This window comes from Capra hircus, chromosome 1 (genome assembly GCF_001704415.2).
Source record: "Capra hircus breed San Clemente chromosome 1, ASM170441v1, whole genome shotgun sequence".
In the NCBI taxonomy this organism is placed as follows: domain Eukaryota; kingdom Metazoa; phylum Chordata; class Mammalia; order Artiodactyla; family Bovidae; genus Capra; species Capra hircus.
In genome coordinates, this window is record NC_030808.1 from 57,851,255 (window position 1) to 57,876,602 (window position 25,348).

Sequence of the window (25,348 nt, forward strand, 5' to 3'; positions counted from 1 at the left end):
GATTCATATGTATTCTTTTTAATGGCTGAGTAATATTCCACTGTGTATATGTACCACAGGTTTCTTATCCATTCATCTGCTGATGGACATCTAGGTTGCTTCCATATCCTGGCTATTATAAACAGTGCGGCGATGAACATTGGGGTACACGTGTCTCTTTCAACTCTGGTTTCCTCAGTGTGTATGCCCAGCAGGGGGATTGCTGGGTCGTAAGGCAGTTCTATTTCCAGTTTTTTAAGGAATCTACACACTGTTCTCCATAGTGACTGTACTAGTTTGCATTCCCACCAACAGTGTAAGAGGGTTCCCTTTTCTCCACATCCTCTCCAGCATTTATTGCTTGTAGACTTTTGGATCACAGCCATTCTGACTGGCGTGAAATGGTACCTCATCATGGTTTTGATTTGCATTTCTCTGATAATGAGTGATGTTGAGCATCTCTTCATGTGTTTGTTAGCCATCTGTATGTCTTCTTTGGAGAAATGTCTGTTTAGTTCTTTGGCCCATTTTTTGATTGGGTCGTTTATTTTTCTGGAATTGAGCTGCAGGAGTTGCTTGTATATTTTTGAGATTAGTTGTTTGTCAGTTGCTTCATTTGCTATTATTTTCTCCCATTCTGAAGGTTGTATTTTCACCTTGCTTATAGTTTCCTTTGTTGTGCAAAAGCTTTTAAGTTTAATTAGGTCCCATTTGTTTTTTTTTTTTTTTGCTTTTATTTCCAATACTCTGGGAGGTGGGCCATAGAGGATTCTGCTGTGATTTATGTCAGAGAGTGTTTTGCCTATGTTCTCCTCTAGGAGTTTTATAGTTTCTGGTCTTACATTTAGATCTTTAATCCATTTTGAGTTTATTTTTGTGTATGGTGTTAGAAAGTGTTCTAGTTTCATTCTTTACAAGTGGTTGACCAGTTTTCCCAGCACCACTTATTAAAGAGATTGTCTTTTCTCCACTGTATATTCTTGCCTCCTTTGTTGAACATAAGGTGTCCATAGGTGCGTGGATTTATCTCTGGGCTTTCTATTTTGTTCCACTGATCTATATGTCTGTCTTTGTGCCAGTACCATACTGTCTTGATAACTGTGGCTTTGTAGTATAGCCTGAAGTCAGGCAGGTTGATTCCTCCAGTTCCATTCTTCTTTCTCAAGATTGCTTTGGCTATCTGAGGTTTTTTGCATTTCCATACAAATTGTGATATTATTTGTTCTAGTTCTGTGAAAAATACCATTGGTAGCTTGATAAGGATTGCATTGAATCTATAGATTGCTTTGTGTAGTATACTCATTTTCACTATATTGATTCTTCCAATCCATGAACATGGTATATTTCTCCATCTATTTGTGTCCTCTTTGATTTCTTTCATCAGTTGTAATGGTGAATGGAATTGTTTCCTTAATTTCTCTTTCTGTTTTCTCAGTTAGTGTATAGGAATGCAAGGGATTTCTCTGTGTTAATTTTACATCCTGCAAACTTTACTTTACATTGATTAGCTCTAGTAATTTTCTGGTGGAGTCTTAAGGGTTTTCTATGTAGAGGATCATGTCATTTGCAAACAGTGAGTTTTACTTCTTTTCCAGTTTGAATTCCTTTGATTTCTTTTTCTGCTCTGATTGCAGTGGCCAAAACTTCCAAAACTATGTTGAATAGTAGTGGTGAGAGTGGGCACCCTTGTCTTGTTCCTGACTTTAGGGAAAATGCTTTCAATTTTTCACCATGGATGATAATGTTTGCTGTGGGTTTGTCATATATAGCTTTTATTATGTTGAGGTATGTTCCTTCTATTCCTGCTTTCTGGAGGGTTTTTATCATAAGTGGATGTTGAATATTGTCAAAGGCTTTCTCTGCATCTATTGAGATAATCATATGGTTTTTATCTTTCAATTTGTTAATATGGTATATTACATTGATTGCTTTGCAGATATTGAAGAATCCTTGCATCCCTGGGATAAAGCCCACTTGGTCATGGTGTATGATCTTTTTAATATGTTGTTGGATTCTGTTTGCTAGAATTTTGTTAAGGATTTTTGCATCTATGTTCATCAGTGATATTGGCCTATAGTTGTTTTTGTGTGTGTGTGTGTGTGTGTGTGTGTGTGGCATCTTTGTCAGGTTTTGGTATTAGGGTGATGGTGGCTTCATAGAATGAGTTTGGAAGTTTACCTTCTTCTGCAATTCTGGAAGAGTTTGAGTAGGATAGGTGTTAGCTCTTCTCTAAATTTTTGGTAGAATTCAGCTGTGAAGCTGTCTGGTCCTGGGCTTTTGTTTGCTGGAAGATTTCTGATTACAGTTTCAATTTCTGTGCTTGTGATGGTCTGTTAAGATTTTCTATTTCTTCATGGTTTAGTTTTGGAAAGTTGTACTTTTCTAAGAATTTGTCCATTTCTTCCACGTTGTCCATTTTATTGGCATATAATTGCTGATAGTAGTCTCTTATGAGCCTTTGTATTTCTGTGTTGTCTGTTGTAATCTCTCCATTTTCATTTTAAATTTTGTTGATTTGATTCTTCTCCCTTTGTTTCTTGATGAGTCTGGCTAATGGTTTGTCAATTTTATTTATCTTCTCAAAGAATCAGCTTTTGGCTTTGTTGATTTTTGCTATGGTCTCTTTTGTTTCTTTTGCATTTATTTCTGCCCAAATTTTTAAGATTTCTTTCCTTCTACTAACCCTGGGGTTCTTCATTTCTTTCTTTTCTAGTTGCTTTAGGTGTGAAGTTAGGTTATTTATTTGACTTTTTTGTTTCTTGAGGTAAGCTTGTATTGCTATGAACCTTCCCCTTAGCATTGCTTTTACAGTGTGCCATAGGTTTGGGGTTGTTGTGTTTTCATTTTCATTCATTTCTATGCATATTTTGATTTCTTTTTTGATTTCTTCTGTGATTTGCTGATTATTCAGCAGCATGTTGTTCAGCCTCCATGTTGGAATTTTTAATAGTTTTTCTCCTGTAATTGACATCTAATCTTATTGCATTGTGGTCAGAAAAGATGCTTGGAATGATTTCAGTGTTTTTGAATTTACCAAGGCTAGATTTATGGCCCACGATGTGATCTATCCTGGAGAAGGTTCCATGTGCACTTGAGAAAAAGGTGAAATTCATTGTTTCGGGGTGAAATGTCCTATAGATATCAATTAGGTCTAACTGGTCTATTGTATCATTTAAAGTTTGTGTTTCCTTGTTACTTTTCTGTTTAGTTGATCTATCCATAGGTGTGAGTGGGGTATTAAAGTCTCCCACTATTATTGTGTTATTGTTAATTTTCCCTTTCATACTTGTTAGCATTTGCCTTACATATTGTGGTGCTCCTATGTTGGCTGCATATATATTTATAGTTATATTTTCTTCTTGGATTGATCTTTGATCATTATGTAGTCCCTTTCTTTGTCTCTTTTCACAGCCTTTAGTTTAAAGTCCATTTTATCTGAGTATTGCTACTCCTGGTTTCTTTTGGTCTCTATTTGCGTGGAATATCTTTTTCCAGCCGTTCACTTTCAGTCTGTATGTGTCTCTTGTTTTGAGGTGGGTCTCTTGTAGACAACATATATAGGGGTCTTGTTTTTGTATCCATTAAGCCAGTCTTTGTATTTTGGTTGGGGTATTCAACCCACTTACATTTAAGGTAATTATTGATAAGTATGATCCCATTGCCATTTACTTTATTGTTTTGGGTTTGAGTTTATACACCCTTTTTGTGTTTCCTGTCTAGAGAATATCCTTTAGCACTTGTTGGAGAGCTGGTTTGGTGGTGCTGAATTCTCTCAGCTTTTGCTTGTCTGTAAAGCTTTTCATTTCTCCTTCATATTTGAATGAGATCCTTGCTGGGTACAGTAATCTGGGCTGTAGGTTTTTCTCTTTCATCACTTTAAGTATGTCCTGCCATTCCCTTCTGTGCTGAGGGGTTTCTATTGAAAGATCAGCTGTTATCCTTATGGGAATCCCCTTGTGTGTTATTTGTTGTTTTTCCCTTGCTGCTTTTAATATTTGTTCTTTGTGTTTGATCTTTGTTAATTTGATTAATATGCGTCTTGGGGTGTTTCACCTTGGGTTTATCCTGTTTGGGACTCTGGGTTTCTTGGACTTGGGTGACTATTTCCTTCCCCATTTTAGGGAAGTTTTCAACTATTATCTCCTCAAGTATTTTCTCATGATCTTTCTTTTTGTCTTCTTCTTCTGGGACTCCTATGATTCGAATGTTGGGGCGTTTAACATTGCCCCAGAGGTCTCTGAGGTTGTCCGCATTTCTTTTAATTCTTTTTTCTTTTTCCTTTCTGATTCATTTATTTCTACCATTCTATCTTCTACCTCATGTATGCTATCTTCTGCCTCCATTATTCTACTGTTGGTTCCCTCCTGAGTGTTTTTTATCTCATTTGTTGCATTTTCATTATATATTGACTCTTTTACTTCTTTTTTTAAAATTTTTTATTTTTACTTTATTTTACTTCACAATACTCTAGGTTAGGGCTTTTCGCAGGATAGCTATCCCACAGTCTGGGTTGCTATCTCAAGTTAGTTCCCTCAGATTGCCTTTGGGGCATTCAGGCCCAGTCCTTACCCTAAGCAATGCAGCCTGCGCCTCCCTGTCCAGCCCCCACTTGCTAGTGGTGGAAGCAAGCATTTGGGCTGTTTCTCCACTGGAAGTTGCCTTTAGGCACGTAATCTGTGGGTTTTAATTATTTATTTATTTATTTTTCCTCCTGGTTACGTTTCCCTCTGAGATTCCAGGGCTTGCCACAGACCACCGGTAAGAGTGCTTCCTGGTGTTTGGAAACTTCTCTCTTTTTTATACTCCCTTCCTGGGATGGATTTCCATCCCTACCTCTTTTGTCTCTCTTTTTATCTTTTATATTTTGTCCAACCTCCTTTCGAAGACAATGAGCTGCCTTTCTGGGTGCCTGATATTCTCTGCCAGCATTCAGAAGTTGTTTTGTGGAATTTGCTCAGCATTCAAATATTCTTTTGATGAATTTGTGGGGGAGAAAGTGGTCTCCCCATCCTATTCCTCCACCATCTTAGGATCGCCCCCTTTCACATATATTTCTATGTGAATTTGTGACAAATTTATTATATAGTGAAGGAAATCTTGTTTTGCAATAAGATCAATAAAATATTTTATTAGAGTAGAAAATATGTATTTAGGAGATGTACTTGTCACACTATGGTAACATTCCCAGGTATCTGTCTCCCATTTTTCTGTGCTTCCTTATTAGCCAAGTCCCAGTTTCTTTGATGATGGCACTGTGATCATCTATTAATAAAAACAACCATTTACCCAGATTTCCATGTGGCTACATAGCATAGTTGTAGGTAATGAAAGGTAAGCAAGTCCAGTGGATTGTGCTGCCATCATACTCAAAATTTTAAAACGACAGACTCACCTGGAAAACCTCTTAGCTCTTTGCTCTTCTATCTTTGATTCTTCTTCCCTTTGACCTTCTGAAACATGTGTGATTGTCATAGATAAAAGATATAGTAGATAGACATATAAAAGATTTTAAGATGATATAAAAACTAACACATTCATTTATCAAAATCCAAGCCTTCAATAGTAGATGACAACTGAAGTCTTAGCACAGAGTAAGGAATTAAGAATGTGATAGAAAATAATAAATATATTGGATTAGTACTGAGATAAAAATTTATTACATTATTACTCACCAAAGAAACCCAGAACTTTCCTGGCTCAGAGTAAAATCCACAGAGGATGTGACAGGGGGTTGAAGGAACAAAGATTTCGGGTAAGGGCTCCTCTTCCTCCTCCTCCTCTTCTTCCTGGAGTTCCTCTTCCGCATCTTCGCCCATCTCTGTTTCTAGCCTTTTCCTTCTTTCTTGCTTTTCTTTCTCCTTCAGCTCCTTTTGTTTCTTTCTCCTTTCAATTTCTATTAATCTCTTTAGCAAAAGAGATGAAGGGATTTAAGAAAAAACTGTAATTCATTCATTCACACTATTAGAAAATAGAAGATAGAGCCCTAGGAAAATTCATAGCTCTAATGCAACAAATAATGTCACTTAAAAATTATTATCAATTTGGTAAGAGAATAGATTTTGTATGATTTCAATACCTTTAGACCATGAAATTTTTATACCTTGTTTTATGTCCCTGGATATGTTCCAGAGTCTGCTAGTTTATAGTCTATGGGAACTTGAACAGAATTAGTATCCTACTACTGTGTGAAAATTGTATAAATCTTAATTACGTTGAATTGGTTCACAGTGCTTTCCAGGTCTACTGTATCCTTCTACTTCCCTATATATTCATTTTATTAATTTCTGAGAGTTTGATATTGATAAAACTCTTATTTATTTTAAAAAATAATTGTAATATATGGTAGAATTATATGTAACCTTGTTCTGTATTTTCCAAGTCTCCTGTAAATGTGATATCATACTTTCATAATTTAAAGATAAAATTTCTTTTTAATTATTATCAATTTGGGAATATATCTTTACCATTAAATTTTTAAAATCTTTGAAATGACTTTCTACATAACTCTCACTGATCCTGGTTTTTTGTTTTCTTTATAATATTTATTTAGACTGATTGATAATTGGTTTACAGTACTGGTTTGATTTCCTCATACATCAACATGAATTTGATCCCAGTTTTATAGAAATTATTTTGCCTTTGTTCTTAATAGAGAAGCTAAGTAAAATTTTTCTCATAGCTATCATTGTCAACCCATGAATTCTGTGGATTGAAATAGTCCGTAAAAGAAGGTGATTTACCGTTGGTGGCAAAGTGATTTATATCCTTAGCCTCTGCTACTGCTGCTGCTGCTACTTCTAAGTCACTTCAGTCATGTTCGACTCTGTGCGATCGCGTGGACTGCAGCCTACCAGGCTCCTCTGCCCATGGGATTTTCAGGGCAAGAGTACTGGAGTGGGGTGCCATTGCCTTCTCCGATCCTTAGCCTCTATCAACTGGGTATTGCAAAAGCTCCCTAACACTAGCATCCTGACCTCCCATCTTTCACCTTTTTATTGTTTACCCTGGAGAATTAACTTCCAAATTTATATGACCGATCATATCAATCCTCTTCTCAAAAACTGACAATATATATGTTTCAATGCTACTCTCTCGAATCATCCCACTCTTTCCTTTCCCCACTTGTCCTTTCAGCTCAGTTCAGTCACTCAGTCATGTCTGAGTCTTTGCAGCCCCATGAGCTGCAGCACGCCAGGCCTCCCTGTCCAACACCAACTCCTGGAGCCTACTCAAACTCATGTCCATTGAGTTGGTGATGCCATCCAACCATCTCAGCCTCTGTTGTCCCCTTCTTCTCCTGCCCTCAATATTTCCCAGCATCAGGGTTTTTTCAAATGAGTCAGCTCTTCACATCAGGTGGCCAAAGTATGGGAGTTTCAGCTTCAACATCAGACCTTTCAATGAACACCCAGGACTGATCTCCTTTAGGATGGACTGGTTGGATCTCCTTGCAGTCCAAGGGACTCTCAAGAGTCTTCTCCAACACCACAGTTCAAAAGCATCAATTCCTCTGTGCTCAGCTTTCCTTATACTCCAACTCTCAAATCCATACATGACTACTGGAAAAACCAAAGCCTTGATTAGATGGACTTTTGTTGGCAAAGTAGTGTTTCTGCTTTTAATATGCTGTCTATGCTGGTCATAACTTTCCTTCCAAGGAGCAAGTGTCCTTTAATTTCATGGCTGCAGTCACCATCTGCAGTGATTTTGGAGCCCAGAAAAATAAAGTCTGACGCTGTTTCCACTGTTTCCCCATCTATTTGCCATGAAGTGATGGGATCAGATTCCATGAACTTCGTTTTCTGAATGCTGAGCTTCAAGCCAACTTTTTCACTCTCCTCTTTCACTTTCATCAAGAGCCCTTTAGTTCCTCTTCACTTTCTGCCATAAGGGTGGTGTCATCTGCATATCTGAGGTTACTGATATTTCTCCCAGCAATCTTGATTCCAGCTTGTGCTTCCTCCAGCCCAGCACTTCTCATGATGTACTCTGCATATAAGTTAAATAAGCAGGGTGACCACATACATTCTTGACGTATTCCTTTTCCTATTTGGAACCAGTCTGTTATTCCATGTCCAGTTCTAACTGCTGCTTCCTGACCTGCATACAGGTTTCTCAAGAGGCAGGTCAGGTGGTCTGGTATTCCCATCCCTTTCAGAATTTTCCACAGTTTATTGTGATCCACACAGTCAAAGGCTTTGGCATAGTCAATAAAGCAGAAATAGATGTTTTTCTGAAACTCTCTTGCTTTTCTGATGATCCGGTGAATGTTGGCAATTTGATCTCTGGCTCCTCTGCCTTTTCTAAAACCAGCTTGAATATCTGGAAGTTCACGGTTCATGTATTGCTGAAGCCTGGCTTGGAGAATTTTGAGCATTACTTTACTAGTGTGTGAGATGAGTGCAATTGTGCGGTAGTTTGAGCATTCTTTGGCATTGCCTTTCTTTGGGATTGGAATGAAAACTGACCTTTTCCAGTCCTGTGGCAACTGCTGACTTTTCCAAATTTGCTGACATATTGAGTGTAGCACTTTGACAGCATCATCTTTCAGGATCTGAAATAGCTCAACTGGAATTCCATCACCTCCACTAGCTTTGTTCATAGTGATGCTTTCTAAGGCCCACTTGACTTCACATTCCAGGATGACGGGCTCTAGGCGAGTTATCACACCATTGTGATTATCTGGGTCGTGAAGATCTTTTTTGTACAGTTCTTCTGTGTATTCTTGCCACCTCTTCTTAATCTCTTCTGCTTCTGTCAGGTCCCTACCATTTCGGTCCTTTATCAAGCCCATCTTTGCATGAAATGTTCCCTTGGCATCCCTTGGTCTGTCCTTTATGTAAAATAGACAGCCTGTGCCCATGTTCTGTGACAACCTAGAGAGGTGGGATGGGGAGGGAAGTGGGAGGGAGGTCCTAGAGGGAGGGGACATATGTATACCTATAGCTGATGTATGGGAGAAACCATCACAATATTGTAATTATCCTCCAACTAAAAATTAAATTAAAAAATACTAAAAAAAACACTGTTAACAATTTATTCCAGTGGCCTAAGAAATAAAACATCTTGGCTAGAATTTAAGGGGTCCTTTGTGGTGGTCACAGACTCCTGTCAAACTCCTCTACAAACTGCATCCCTCTGTTTCATGGCCCAGTCTTCATTTCTTGAAAACAACAAAACTCTTGCAATTCTGCCTTCCCTCAGGATGTTCTCCCAGCTTTTATTGCCTTTCCATTTTTAACCTCTCAAAATCCTTCCCTTTCATTAAATACTAAATGTCTGCTCAATGAAGTCATCCTTGACCTCCTCTCATCCTTCCATCAGAACCATATATTCTTTCCTCTGCATGGCCCTAAAATTCTTTTCTTTGCACTGTGATTTTAGTATCTATTTATTACCTCCTTCTAATACAGTTAGCTGCTTTCTACCAGATAAGCTCCTTAAATTAAAAGTTTGTATCAACTTCTTCATATTTTCCTAGCACTTAACATGGGCTGTTTTATATCATAAGAAAGAAAATAATTAGAAGACGATGCTTCAAGGATATTTCATACCAGAATCTTAGATTTGACACTTGTGAAATGGAAATATTTTAAACACATGTCTTTGATTTCATAGGAAACTACATCACGGTCCTCCTTGTCCTCCTTTATAGCTGGAAACGGAGCTTCAAGAACATAGCCATCCTCGCAAATAATCAGCAAAGTACTTTCAGGCTAAAAAACAAAGATTAAGCAGATCGTTTACATTTAGGCAAGCTTTTAGAAACACAGTTCAAAAATATTTTAAACTATAATTTTAAAATTATAAAAACTGTAATTGCTATGTATACTAGCTATTTTAAAAGGATACTATTACCAGCAATAATCACAGTGAGGAACTAAGTCAATCTTATCAATCACTATACACATTAATACAATTATATCATTATTAATTAATAAACCAAGTGTTAAAATTAGATTTATATTTGTTTTATAGATGCCCTCTTTTCTGAGCCAAAAATTAGGTTGTGAAATACGTCAGCTGAAAGGGCAGAATATTAAAATTAGGACTTCCAAGGAAAATCTGCAGTATGTGGACAGCATATACAACCTCTGCCTCCTTTGATGAATCATCCTCTGCTTGAATTCATTTAATGTGAATGTCCCAAGATTCTTGTTCTTTCCCCTCTTTTTCTTTCTCTCCATAAACATTCCCTGAGAAATCTTGTAGCCATCATGGCTTCATTACCACTCACAAGCAATTAGACTCTGAATTCATCTCTCTAGTCCAGACCTCTCTCCTGAGTTTCAAAATCATGTATTTAACCACATGTGGGAAATTCCCATCTTGATACTCCATAGATACATTATTCAAGATGTTTATCCTTTCAGTTATTTTATTCCATACTTCTTTATTACGTACCTACTATGTACTCAGAATTTTATAAAGTGCTAGAGGTAAAATTATAATAAAAATAGGAATTGTCTCTGCCATTATGGAGCTTACCTCCAATGGGAAAGCTTGTCACTTAACAAATCATGTAAATAAATGTAAATTATAACTGCAACTAGTGTTGCAGAGGTACCACAAGGAGGTCGTAAAAGGTTTCCTGAGAAGGTGGTACCTAAGTCTCGATGTGAAGGATGAGTAGAAGATTCTTTCCATAAGGACTTGGGGGAGGGCTTGAGGGAATATGCTATGTAAAGAATACACCATGTGCAAATATCCTGTGGCACATATGGGCTTTTAAGAAAGTTGTGGCTTTGGTGGTATCACTAAGGTCAAGAGAACAGAAGTGAGAAGAGAGACTGGGACAGAGCCTCGGGGAAGCAACACTTAATGCCTGAATGAAGAAGGCTGAGAAGAAGTGACAAGATGTTGGAGAAGAAACTAGGAGAGCATAATGTCCCAAAAAGTCAAAGGGAGATGGTATTTCAAAGAGGAAATGAAGATCAACAAGGTCAACTGAGGCTAAGAGAGCAAGAAAGATAAGAACTAAAACTGTTAAATGGATACACTGGTATCTCTGGAAGTGTTAACCTGGTGCGATTATGAGATAACAAACTTGTAAGAGCCTGTGAAGGAAGAAGTAGGATGTAAGGAAATGCAGCTCATGGGAATAACCAACCCCCAGGAGGAAAATGGAAGGAGAAGGATGCGGCAGTGACTAGAAGAGGACATGAGGACAAGGAATTTTTCCTGAACAAGTAAGAGGGCTTGAATATATCTCAATATTAATGGAAGTAACTCATTAAACAGGTGGGGTTAAATTTATATGACAGAAAAGAGAAAACAGTGTGAAATGTTGAAAACAGTGGGAGTAGATTCCCAAGGTCACAAGGGAGAACTGGCCTCAAGCAGGAAGACACATAGCACCTCTACTGTAAGAAAAAAAAGCGGGGGGAACGGGTACCTGCAGAAGTAATAGGATTTTACATTTGGTAGTGGGAAGGTGAAGGAGTTCCTGGCATAGGTCTCCTACTTGTTTGGTGAAGCAAGTGATGCTGAGAATGAGAGTGAGTGAGCAAGTGGGAGGTTTGAAGCTCTGGGGAGAGGAGGAGTTTTTAAATGATCATTGAGAGTGAAACAGAGTTGGTAAGAACAACATCATAGAATCTCTAAGCCCTACTATGAACTGTGTTGAGGCCATTTGAGTCACTAAATCATGAAGAAGCTAATCTTTTCTGTTGTATGACTATCTGTAACTGCCCTTGGTAATCACTGTAGGCAAATATAGATCAACTGGGGACAGTGAGGGATGGATTTTTGCCAGAAATGTACAAAAAAAAGAGAAAGGAGCTCAAGTCATTGGAAGAGCGTTACTGAACCTTATTGATAGAAAGAATCATGACATTTAAGCCAGATATAGGAGGAACTTAAGATAAGAGTCTTAACTTAAGACTTCCCTGGTGGCTCAGACGGTAAAGCATCTGTCCATAATGTGGGAGACCCGGATTTGATCCCTGGGTAGGGAAGATCCTCTGGAGAAGGAAATGGCAACCCACTCTAGTACTCTTGCCTGGAAAATCCCATGGCCGGAAGAGCCTGGCAAGCTACAGTTCATGGGGTCGCAAAGAGTTGGACACAACTGAGTGACTTCACTTTAAGACAAGATGGACTAATAGGTGAGAGAAAACAAATGGGGAAGGAACAAGAGGAGTCTTCAGAGAACAAGTGGAGCAGAAGTAGCCAAGTGAACAGGCTGGACATGAGAGAGGCTGAGCTCAGAATGTGAGCTATCTGAATTGCTTATTGTTCAGTCGCTCAGTTGTGTCTCTTTGCAACCCCATGGACTGCAGAATGCCAGATTTCCCTGTTCTTCATGATCTTCCAGAGCTTGCTCAAACTCATGTCCATTGTGCTGGTGATGCCATCCAACCATCTTATCTGAACAGTTGACTTTTAAAGCTGAGTTCTTATGAGATTTTGTGGTTGAAATCGTGTCCCCACAAATTCATATGCAGAATGTGACTGTATTTGGAGAAAGGGTCTATAGAGTGGGCCCTAATCTAGTAGGACCAGTGTCCTTATAAGAAGGGGAGACTAGGATACAGGGGGAAAACCACGTGAGGACAGAGTGAGAGGGTGGCCATCTGCAAGCCAAGGAGAGAGGCCTCAGAAGAAGTCTAAACTGTTAGCACCTTGATCTTAAACTTCTAACCTAAACAATCATGACAAAATCAGTTTCTGCTCTTTAAGCCACACAGACTGTGGTTATTTTGTTATGGAAGCTCTAGTAAACTAATCAACAGGTGGTCATCGTGCCCAGTGGGTGGCTCTGAGTGTGTGGATAAACTGTAAAGGTCATGGGAAATGAAAAGATCAAGAGGCTGATGCGACTTAATCAACTAGGCACATGGTGTTAACATCATTCAGGACAATTGGTTACACTTTGGATGAAGAGAAAGATGACCATAGTCTTAAAATTTTTAAAGGGGGCAGATTTGACCAGGTGGTCAGAAGATAACAGCAGTATAAAAAGAGAGAATGTGATGTAGCCAAGCTATAAGAGCCTCAAAGGAGCTGTGTTTTATGAGTCAAATCAGAAAAGTAACATATATATTGCCACAAATGAAATCAAAGTAAACCTCTATACTTCTCTCCCTCACCCTGAACAGGTATAATGAATGCTGAGAAGTTGATGTATATCCTTTCATACTTTTCTCCTCAGAATAGAATTTTTTCAAGAAAGGAAAAGGGTATTCATTTATTCTTTCAGTGAAGATATGGTAAATCCATATTCATGAAAATAAAATAACCAGATGCATTAGAAATAAAACATCAGGAATGAGTCAACAAAATTTTAAAAATCCATCAAGATTTTAGATGTTGAAATGCTCAGACATAGCCAAAAAAACAATTATGCCTACCATGCCTAAGTTACAAGAGAAAATCTTAAAATATCTGCAGGAAACAGTTTTATCTATTAAAACTAACAAAACAGATATGAAAAATAATCAAATAAAACTTCAAGAACTAAAAATACAAAAGTTGAAATTAATATGGTGAAAGAAAGTGAAGTCACTCATGTCTGACTCTTTGCAACCCCATGGACCTACCAGGCTCCTCTGTCCATGGGATTTTCCAGGCAATAGTACTGGAATGAATTGCCATTTCCTTCTCCAGGGGATCTTCCCTATCCAGGGATCGAACCCAGGTTTCCCACATTGTAGACAGATGCTTTACCGTCTGACCCACCAGGGTGACTTTAATACTGATAACTGAAGAGATAACTAGTCAGTAGAAAACAGATGAGAAGAAATCTATAAAATATGACTTAGTTTTTTTTAAGTTAGAAGATACAGAAGATAGGGAGAATAAGATTAAGAGATTCTAACACACTTGATCACATCTGAAAGGGAAAAAAACAAAAGCAATTATTTCAAGACAAATTGATTCCATTTTCCCCCCAGAATTGATACAAGTTACAAACCCATGGATTCAAGCACCTACATACATCAAAACAAAATTGCAGAACACTAAAAACAGAAGAGTTGACTCATTGGAAAACACTCTGATGCTGGGAGGGATTGGGGGCAGGAGGAGAAGGGGACAACCGAGGATGAGATGGCTGGATGGCTTCACCGACTCGACGGATGTGAGTCTGAGTGAACTCCGGGAGTTGGTGATGGACAGGGAGGCCTGGCGTGATGCGATTCATGGGGTCGCAAAGAGTCGGACACGACTGAGTGACTGAACTGAACTGGAGAACAGAAAATCCTAAACACTGCCAAAAAAGGACAAATTATTTTCAAAAGAGTGACAATCACACCAACAGGTAGTAGAAGTAACTGAAGTTAGAAAGCACTGGCATGGCATCTTGAGTGAGCTGAAAGAAAATTACTGCCATCTAGAATTCTATGCCAACAAAAATATCCTTTAATACTATAAGAAAATTTTCCAGAAAAAGTTAGAGAGCTTGCAAATAGCAGACCTGCAAATAAGAGGAAAAATTCCCAAATGCAAGAAGGAATAAATAGCAAAGAAAGTGGTCAATATGTGGGTGATTTTTAGTAATGGTTAATTGAATATATCTTGTGAGATTTAAAAAATACAAGTCTTAAAAACCAAATCCTCCTACAACTATTGCTGGGGATGTGGATTGGTGCGGCCAGTTTGGAGAATAATATAGGTATTCCTTCAAAAACTAAAAATAGAGTTACTGTATGATCCAGTAATTCCATACCTGTGCATATATCTGAAGAAAATTCCAATTCAAAAAGATACATGCACCCTAATACTCACAGCAGCACTATTTACAATAGCCAAGACATGGGAGCAACCTAAATGTCCATCAACAGAGGGATAGATAAAGAAGATGTGATATACATATAATGGAATATTACTCAGCCATTAAAAAGAATGAAATAATGCCATTTGCAGCAACATAGATGGATCTAGGGAGAAGGCAATGGCACCCCACTCCAGTACTCTTGCCTGGAAAATCCCATGGATGGAGGAGCCTGGTGGGCTACAGTCCATGGGGTCGCTAAGAGTCAGATACAACTGAGCGACTTCACTTTCACTTTTCACTTTCATGCATTGGAGAAGGAAATGGCAAACCACTCCAGTGTTCTTGCCTGGAAAATCCCAGGGATGGGGGAGCCTGGTGAGCTGCCGTCTATGGGGTCGCACAGAGTCGGACACGACTGAAGTGACTCAGCAGCAGTAGGTGTATCTAGAGATCATCATCATAAGTGAAGTAAGTCAGACAAATATCATATGATATTGCTTATATGCAGAATCTAAAAAAATTATACAAAGGAACTAATGTACAAATCAGAAACAGACTCACAGACATAGAAAACAAATTTATGGTTACCAAAGGGGGAAGGGGGAGATAAATCAGGAGTTTAGGATTACCAGATACAAACTACTATGTATAAAATAGATAAACAAGGTCCTACTGTTATGGCACCACCAAATCTATTATCTTGCAGTAAATTAGAATAGAAAAGAATCTGAAAAAAAATAACTGAACCACTGTGCTGTACACTAGAAACTCATGTTGTAAATCACTACAATTGTAAAAAATTTATACATATATATGTATATATCTTAAAAGATTATTTTTAAAATACACAGCAATAGAATATCATTCCAGAAGGAAGGTAGAGGGAAGATTTCTAAGGTGTTTGCATTCATTGTCTTGGGTAAAGAATTAACATTAAACTTTCAGAAGTTATGGACATATGTTAAAATGTAAAGTATCTATTAAAAGAATAGAAATAACTGTATAACTTCCAAACAAGCAAAAGGAAAACCAGAACGATTATTTAAGGAAAAACAATCCAAAATAAGACAAATAAGGAAAGAAAAATAAAGAAAATAAGGGTTGAAAAGCGCAAAATAAGATGGTAGATTTGATCCAAATTATAACTTTATATAATTAATAGAAATTATATAATTATATGTAAATTATATAATTTCTATTATATAATTATATTACTTGTAAATTAATTAAGTGCTTCAGCTAAAAGGCAAAGATGATCAAATTGGATATTTTAAAAATCCAACTGTTCCCAGAAAGACACACATAAAACAAATAATAGAGATGAAAAATTCACTTCATAATAAAAGGTTTAATTTATCAGAAAATTGATGAGTTAAATTTGTAGGTACCTAATAGGCTTCCCTGTTGGCTCAGATGGTGAAGAATCTGCCTGCAATGCCTAAGACCCAGGTTCAATCCCTGGGTTGGGAAGATCCCGTGGAGAAAGGAATGACAACCCAGTCCAGTATTCTTGCCTGGAGAATTCCATGGACAGAGGAGCCTGGTGGCTACAGTCCATGGAGTTGAAAAGAGTCAGACAGGACTGAGCAACTAACACTTTCACTTTCACTAATATCATGACTTCAAAATATATAAATCAAACAACGACAGAACCACGAGGGAAAAAAATAAAGATTTTTTAAAGTCTCTCAGTAACCAGCAAATAGAAAAATCAAAGTGATATAGATAATTTAACTATATAATTAAAATTCTGAGCTAATAGACATAAGCAGAAACTGCATAGCAATTTTAGAACAGGCTACAAACAGTATCACATGAAGAATATTTATAAAGCACATGAAGAATATTTACAAGTACATGAAGAATATTTATAAAATTTGCCTCAATTTCAAAAGATTAAAATAATAGAGCTAAAGTAAAATGCAATTAAACTCAGATGGCAAAGAATCTGCCTGCAATATGGGAGACCCAGGTTCAATCCCTGGGTCAGAAAGATCCCCTGGAGAAGGGAGTGGCTACCTACTCCAGTGTTCTTGCTTGGAGAATTCTATGGACAAAGGAGCCTGGTAGGTTACAGTCCATAGGGTTGTAAAGAGTGAGACACGACTGAGCGACTAACACTTCGTTCACTTCATCGATAATTTAAAAGTAAAAATTCCATGTGTTTAGAAATTAAGAGCAAGCTCCAGAAGTTGGTGATGGACAGGGAAACCTGGCATGCTGCAGTCCATGGGGTCTCAAAGAGTTGGACACAACTGAGCAACTGAACTGACTGCCTAAGAAATTAGTATTTCTAGAAGAGAACAACATGCAGAGTAGGACAACACTGGGCTCAACGCAAGCCATAAACGCATTAAAAAAACACCTACATATGGATCAGTTCTCACTGAAAATAAACTAGAAACTAATCGAAAGGTCTTCTGCAACCAAGGCTACAAAAGAGATCCACAAGGAGTTGGGTAGGGAGGAGAAGCAATCAGGTCAGGATTCATGCCCCTAGGAGAGAACACAGAAGAGGAGGGGGATTTCACAGCTCAGATATCATCCTTGCGAAGTGAAGTGCACATAAAAATGCATATTAAGATTAATAACTAATGTAAGTATCCATCTCATGAAATTAGAAAATAAACCCTAATACAGTAGGTATGAAAGTGAAAGTTGCTCAGCTGTGTCTGACTCTTGGCCACCCCATAGGATAGTCTACGGAATTCTCCAGGCCAGAATACTGGACTGGGTACACGTTCCCTTCTCCAGAGAATCTTCCCAACACAGGGATCAAACCTATGTCTCCTGCACTGCAGATTGTTCACCAGCTGAGCCACCAGGGAAGCCCAAGAATACTGGAGTGGGTAGCCTATCCCTTCTCCAGCAGATCTTCCCAACCCAGGAATCAAACCAGGGTCTCCTACATTGCAGGCAGATTCTTTATCAGCTGAGCTACCAGGGAAGCCCACAGTAGGTATAGGATCATAATAAAAGAACATAACTTAATGAAAAAAAATAAAATAAAATCAATATAGTGAAAAGTTCCTTGGAAATACTGACAAACTTCTAGCAAGAGGGAGGAGGAAAATAACCAATATAAAAAAATAAAAAGGAAAAATCTCTATAGACCTTGTGACATTAAGAATATTATGAAAATTACAGACAATAAGAAACAAGTTCCCTAGGGGGGAAAAATGTGCTTACCAAAATTAAATCAAGGACAGATCTGATTGGAACCATAACAGATCCTAAATAGCCAAAGCAATCTTGAGAAAGAAGTCAAAGCTGGAGGCATCATAACTACCTGATTTCAAACTATTCTGTAAAGCTATAGTAATCAAAATATAGTATTGTCATAAAAAGTCATAAAGATCAATGGAACAGAATAGAGAACCCCAAAATAAATCTACATACATATGATAAATTATGATATACCCGGTGAATGTGAAGAAGCAGCTCAGAGCACGTTACATGATTGCATCTGAACAGATACCTGTCATCTGTGTATCCAGAGCTCCTATAAAGTGACTTATCAGAAGATACATGTTCCATTAAGAAACTGAGAGCAGGGAACTGGGCAGGGTTCTGTATGGAGCCTAAGGTGTTATGGACTTTCTCAGAAAGCACAAAGTTCTGGGACTAATAAATAAGGTCTGTAAACACAGAGATGCCTCCAAACACCAGGGTTTTTGACCTGCTGAGAGCTGAGGAACAAGAGTGGGCCTAGTGGCATTTGATTAGTGCAGACAAGTTATAAAATAGCTAGAAGAATACATACAGAGAGGATGCAAAAGAGCGGTCTGGGGGAAGGTAAGAGGATTAAAGCTGCAAAAGCATTCCGCTAGTGGGTTCCTCAAACACACCAGCCAACATGCAAGGACAGGCGTCCTGTCAAACCATTTCCCCCATGAAACCTGATCCATCATTCTGCAAGGAGGCTGGAGCCCTGCTAACCCCATTCGTAACTGAAGGGCTTGCCCCTTAAGCATGCACTCTGAGCAGCAGCACCAACAATCGAATTAAAAAATGGGCAGAAGATCTGAACAGATATTTTTTCCAAAGACGAAAGAGACAGACAATGAGTACATAAGAAGATGCTCAACATCACTAATCATCAGGAAATTACAACTCAAAACCACCTCACACCTCTCAGAATGAGTCGCTTCAGTCACAGTTCTTTGTGATTCCATCAACTGTAGCCCATCAGGCTCCTCTGCCAAAATAGCTATTATCAAAAAGATAAGAAATGCTGCCTAAGACGTGGAGAAAAGGGAACGCTTTTTGTTAGTAACATAAATCAATACAGCCACTACTGAAAACAATGTGGAGATTCCTCTAAAAATTAAACAGAACTACATATAATCCAGCACCTTCACTTCCAGTTACTTACCTGAGATAATGAAAACATTAACTTGAAAAAATACATGCATCCTCATGTTTATCACAACATTCTTTACAATAGCTAAGACATGGAAACAATCTAAGTGTACACTGAAGGATGAATGGAGAAAGAAAAGAAAATATTCCATTATGATTATATAACACAATGGAATATTATTCAGCCATAAAAGAATGAAATCTTGTAATCTGCAACGATATGGACAGACCTTGAAGGTGTTACGTTAAGTTAAATAAGTCAGAAAAAAAGATAAATATACTATGATTTCACTTGTATGTGGAATCATAAGGGAAAAAAAAAATAGATGCAGAAAACAGACCGGTCATTGCCAAAGTAGCTTGGGGATGGGTAAAGCAAATGGTTCAAAAGGTACAAATTTCCAATTATAAATTAAGTCATGGGACTGTAATGTACAGCATGATGACTACCGTCAATAATACTATATTGCTGACTTGAATGTTGCTTAGAGAATAGATCTCAAAAGTTCTCATGTACAGTGACAGATGTTAACTGTACTTATTGTGGCAATCAGTATGTGGCAAATCATATGAGTATCAAATCATGTTGTTTATTTAAAACTAATTTATGTCAATTATACTTTACAACGGAGAAGGCAATGGCAACCCATTCCAGTGTTCTTGCCTGGAGAATTCCATGGACAGAGGAGCCTGGTGGGCTGGCAGTCCATGGGGTCACAAAGAGTCGGACATGACTGAGCAACTTCACTTTCACTTTTCACTTTCATGCATTGGAGAAGGAAATGGCAACCCACTCCAGTGTTCTTGCCTGGAGAATCCAGGGATGGGGGAGCCTGGTGGGCTGCCGTCTATGGGGTCGCACAGAGTCAGACACGACTGAAGCGACTTAGCAGCAGCAGCATACTTTAAAAATTTTAAAAGAACTATGATTTCCCAGGTGGCGCAGAGGTAAAGAATTCGACTGCCAATACAGGAAACACAAGACATACAGGTTCCATCCCTGGGCCGAGAAGATCCCCTGGAGCAGGAAATGTCAACCCGCTCCAGTATTCCTGCCTGGCAAATATCATGAACAGAGGAGCCTGGCGGGTTCAGTCTATGGGTCACAAAGAGTCGGACATGACTGAACACACACACACACACAATTATGAAAGTCACTGAATTAATTTTTAAAAATCACCTCAGATGCTATGCTCTGATGAATACATTACCAAGTCTGCCAAAAATTTAAAATTTTAATTTAAACTCTTGAAGAGGATAGAAAATGAGGGATATTTTACAATTCATCTTAGGAGATTAAAAAATTTTAATAACAAAACTGAGGAACTATGAAGAAGGAAAATATTAGCCAAACCTTATTTATAAACAGATGAAAACCCCTATATTAGCTATATATTAGCTAACAATTCAATAACATGAAAAGTTTGCTAAACTAGCTAAAGACATCACAGAGAAATCAGTATAACTATAGCTCTGAAGCCAAGATTGCAGGAGAAGGGAAGCTAGTTGAGGTGAGGTGAACATTCTTTGCACTTTTTCTTCTCAGGGCATTGGCCAACTTACAGAATGGGACCTAGAAGCCAAACGGAATGCAGTGTTCTAGAGCTTTAGGCATTCTCTCAGACATAAAGAATAGACGCTTTCAAACTGTGGTGCTGGAGAAGACTCTCGAGAGTTCCTTTGACTGCACAGAGATCAAATCAGTCAATCCTAAAGGGAATCAACCCTGAATATTCATTGGAAGGACTGAAGGTAAAGCTCTAATACTTTGGCCACCTGATGCGAAGAGCTGACTCATTGGAAAAGACCCTGATGCTGGGAAAGATTGAGGGCAGGAAGAGAAGGGGACGACAGAGGATGAGATAGTTGGATGGCATCACTGACTCAATGGACTTGAGCTAGAGCAAGATCCGGGAGATGGTGAAGGATACAGAGAGACCTGGTATGTTGCAGTCCATGGGGTCACAAAGAGTTGGGCAAGACTGAATGACTGAAGAAAAAAAAACAACAGACACAAGTTGAAATTCAAAGCAACCAACAAGAAAGTTAGAACTTGAGGGCACAGGATACCAGAGAACAAGGAAATGCAGAAATGTGAGCCTGACATTCTGCTGGGCATTTGCCTTTAAAACATTTACATGACCCTAAAGCTGCATGGGAACAGGAGTTGCTCATTTCATCCAAAAAGTCACATTATTGTTTACTTAGTTTCATTTTTGAATGATACTAACACTGGGCATAAAGTTGTGGGGTGGTAGTTATCTTTTTTTAGCAGTTTATAGTTCTATATCTATTGAAGAAATTCATTATTAAAAATCCTCCTACAAACAACAATTCAGGTCCAGAGAATATAAAAGACTTTCTTTTCAAAAATAAGGCCAGTAATATCTCAATTTCAAAGCTGGTAAGGACAGTATCACTGTTACGTATGTACATATAAAAATCCTTATTAGAATATTAGTAAATTAGTTAGCATTAGTCACTCAGTCATGTGTGACTCTTTGAGACTCCATGGATTGTATCCCATCAGGTTCCTCTGTTCATGGAATTCTCCAGGCAAGAATACTGGAGTGGGTAGCCATTCCTTCCTCCAAGGGATCTTGCTGACCCAGGGACAAATCCAGTCCTCCTGCACTGCAGGTAGATTCTTTACCATCTGAGCCACCAGGAAAGCCCCCATTAGTAAATTATGTGCGTATGTTAAAAAATAGTGAGTTGATGTGTGTCAGGATAAGAGGGAGGTCATTTTATGCAGAGAAGATCAAGTTCAAAGCTTAATGGATGAAACAGAGAGAAGCAAAGAGGACACGGAAGAGACAGATTCAACAGATATTCAAGATGCATAAACCAACGGCAGGGCTTGGTGAAGCAGGGTGGTCAGAGGTCAGGAAGAGATGGCTCAAAGATTTCCTGGTTTAGGAAACAAGAAAAATGGTGCTCTCAGGAAACACAGGAGAGAGAGAAAAAAAATAACATTTAGAGAAACTCCAATGAATTTCATTTAGAAACCTCAAAATTATCCCCAGAAATTCAAAAGATCATCAAGTTCTGTCAATTCTACCTAGCTTTTATCCACACCTTGGTGTCGTCATCTTCTCTGGAACACAGCTGCCCAATAGATCTACCTGCCTCACATCTGGCTCCCTTATAACTTCTCCCCTGTAACTACTGCCTAAGTGATCACAGTAGGGACAACTGCAGGTAGAATGGTTATTTGAATGATGTACTCTTACTGGAAAATAAAATAATGGGCAGAAGCTTAATGCATTCAGGAAGGTTACAGGACTGACCACTGAGCTGGTAGGGGCAAACAGCTATTGCTACCTGGACAACTGAAGTGTGCAGCTACAAACGGTAATTTATTTTTTCTCCCACTTTCTTTATAATATAATTGACATAACATTGTATAAGTTTAAGATGAACAACATGATGATTTGATACATGTATATATTGTGAAATGAGAGTAATTTACTTTTACGTTAGTAACTCCCAAACAATGTTAGAAATACAAGTGCTAACTGGAACCACTGCCTGAAATGTCTTTTTATCTGTTTTGATGGAGGGAGTTCAGTTCAGTTGCTCAATCGTGTCCAACTCTTTGCGACCCCATGAACCACAGCGTGCCAGGCCTCCCTGTCCATCACCAACTCCTGAGTTTACCCAAACTCACGTCCATTGAGTCAGTGATGCCATCCAACCATCTCATCCTGGTGGAGGGAGAGAGGGGTCTTTTCTTCTTACTTCTTTAAAAATGTCTTATTTTGAAATATTAATTTATAGGAAGTTACTAAGATAGTACAAAGAGGTATCATGTACCCTTTGCCCAGTTTCTCCCACTGGTCACCTCTTATGCCCCAATATCAAAAGCAGGAAATCAACATTAATATAGAATGTCTGCATAGTTCCATGTCATTTTATCACATGTGCAGATTCAAGTAATCATCCATAGCAAGCAAAATACAAACTACTCCACCACCAAAAAGATCTCCTTCAAGCTGTCCCTTTATAGAGACAAACCCACCCCTTCCCCACCCATCATTCCTAACTCCTGAAAAATGTTGGGCTGCTTTTTTTTGTAACTTTGATATCGGGATAAATGATTGAAGGATGTACAAATATGTTGTGATATAACTGCTCATGCTTGAACACAGAGCATCTTCTGCAGCTCTTATTCCCTTCACCTACACCACTTGCACTCACCTCCTCTCTGACGCATTCTGCCAATTCCTTAAGATTAAGATAGAATAATATAACATAACATGTTAACTTCTCCCTTTCTTGATATTCCCCTGCTCTATATTCATAGTGCGTACGTGCCAGTTAAGTCGCTCCAGTCGTGTCCGACTCTGCAACCCCATGGTCTGTAGCCTGCCAGGCTCCTCTATCCATGGGATTCTCCAAGCAACAATACTGGAGTGGGTTGCCATGCCCTTCTCCAGGGGATCTTTCTGACTCAGGAATTGAACCTGTGTCTCCCTGGGGCTCCTGCATTGAAGGCAGATTCTTTACTGTTGAGCTACCAGAAAAGCCCCATATTCATAGTACATACTATCTACACCACTGATATATTTTAGTCACCCATTCCCTTGTGAAACCTTAAATAATTCTATCACTGAACAATATAACTTCTTAAAATAAATTACAGATGCTATCCTCAAAATTCTCATAGTACTTCTATGTAGTTCATCGGTATTATTATTATGCTAGGACCCTAGTACAGTACCTGGCTTAGACAATCAACATTCAGGTGACTGAATTATCTTATGCCCAAAATTAGGGAAATTAGAGGCATTTAATAAGATTAGTAATCAATGCTGGATCACCATTGTCTGTTACGAAACAGGCAATGAAAGTTAGAAAAGAAAATGGAGGTCAAATTCAGACAGAGGAGCAGGAAAGCGATAAAGATGAGGGCAAATACATTCAGACCTTAGAAATGAACTTAATGTCAGAAGGACTGCCAGACCCAAGTTTCATGATAAAGTCTCTGTTGTTGAAGCAAAGTCTGATATAATAGACTGATTAGATTATGGAAGAGAGAGGAGGTAGTAGGGGTATGGAGGGTGGTGGCTTGGAGCTCCTGAGTGATGTTTCACTAGTCAAGCTGAACAGCTTCCTTGGCCCCTCGCTGCAGGACCCAAGAGCAGAGCTAGTAATTCCACCCACTATTTTCTAACAGATCACTTCACTATGTAGTAATTGAGATTTAAACATGAAGACAAACAACTACTTACATGAGAGCTTGAAGACCATGTTAACTGGCAAACAGGTCCAGGAGTAGTAATATAACCAATAGGCTTATAGCCCCTTTCCACTTCAAAAAAGAAGACAGTTTTATCTTTACTCTAAGAAAAAGAGAGATATCCAAATATATATTATTATGAAATCTATTCCAGAAAGTATAAAGAAATATTTAACAGCTATATTACACCCACTATATACTTATACCTATAATGATCATATATCCCAGATTATTCTGGGAACATTCTTACTTCAAATATTGGCTTCATTTTCCCTGTGAGAATGTTTGACAAACCTGTCACATGTTTTCTTGTGTTTCTAAAAAAAAATAATCACCATACCTGTGTATGAATTAATTCACAAAAAAATTCCACAATGCATATGCTCACCTAGTTATACAAAATGAATTTACATGGTTATTCTCTTCATTTAAAATACTGACCATACATAAAGCATGCTGCATTATTCCAGCTGAGAATTTCTGTTCATTTAAAATAAGCATTACAACTCAATTTGTAAAAATATTTTTAATATTTTATAGCCAGGCACAGACTATACTGAAAGAATGTGAATACAAAGAAAACAAAAAATAGATATATGTTCTTGGAAAGAAATATAAGGAAAGACGACATTATTAAGTAGGAAGACTAATAAGGCAAGGTTAACCACAAAAATTCAATAGGAAACAAAAGGAAATCTACTCCTTACCCCTGTGGCTAGAACTTCTCCATCACGATCATAAGCTAAAGCAGTGACAGCAGCAGTATGAGGTTTGAAAACCTGTTTCAAACGAATATCTGCATCCAAAACTTTCTTCCGTCCCACAAAAACCGTGAGCCCTTTTGGATCATAAAGTTCAAGAATTCGAACAACGCCATCTTCAAATCCTGCAGTAATCTGTGCTCCACCATAGCTTATCTTGGACAAAAAAGAAATGCAAGGTTTCCAAAATTAGTTACTTAAGAGAGCTACACTGCATTATGGGCTTTCCTGGTAGCTCAGATGGTAAAGAATCTGCCTGCAGTGAAGGAGACCCAGGTTCAATCCCGG

The 25,348-nt window shown here is 38.2% G+C and overlaps 1 protein-coding gene across 1 annotated transcript in view; it reads right to left on the reverse strand.

The window, feature by feature from the left end:
- Positions 1-25,348, reverse strand: part of CFAP44 (cilia and flagella associated protein 44) — a 126,205-nt gene that overhangs the window by 68,964 nt on the left and 31,893 nt on the right. Inside the window, exons 14-17 of the mRNA XM_005674928.3 lie at positions 25,007-25,216; positions 24,292-24,402; positions 9,534-9,695; positions 5,652-5,882 (exon numbers count right to left, since the gene is read on the reverse strand). Coding sequence (XP_005674985.2) covers positions 5,652-5,882; positions 9,534-9,695; positions 24,292-24,402; positions 25,007-25,216 — 714 coding nt within the window. The remainder of the gene's footprint in view (positions 1-5,651; positions 5,883-9,533; positions 9,696-24,291; positions 24,403-25,006; positions 25,217-25,348) is intronic.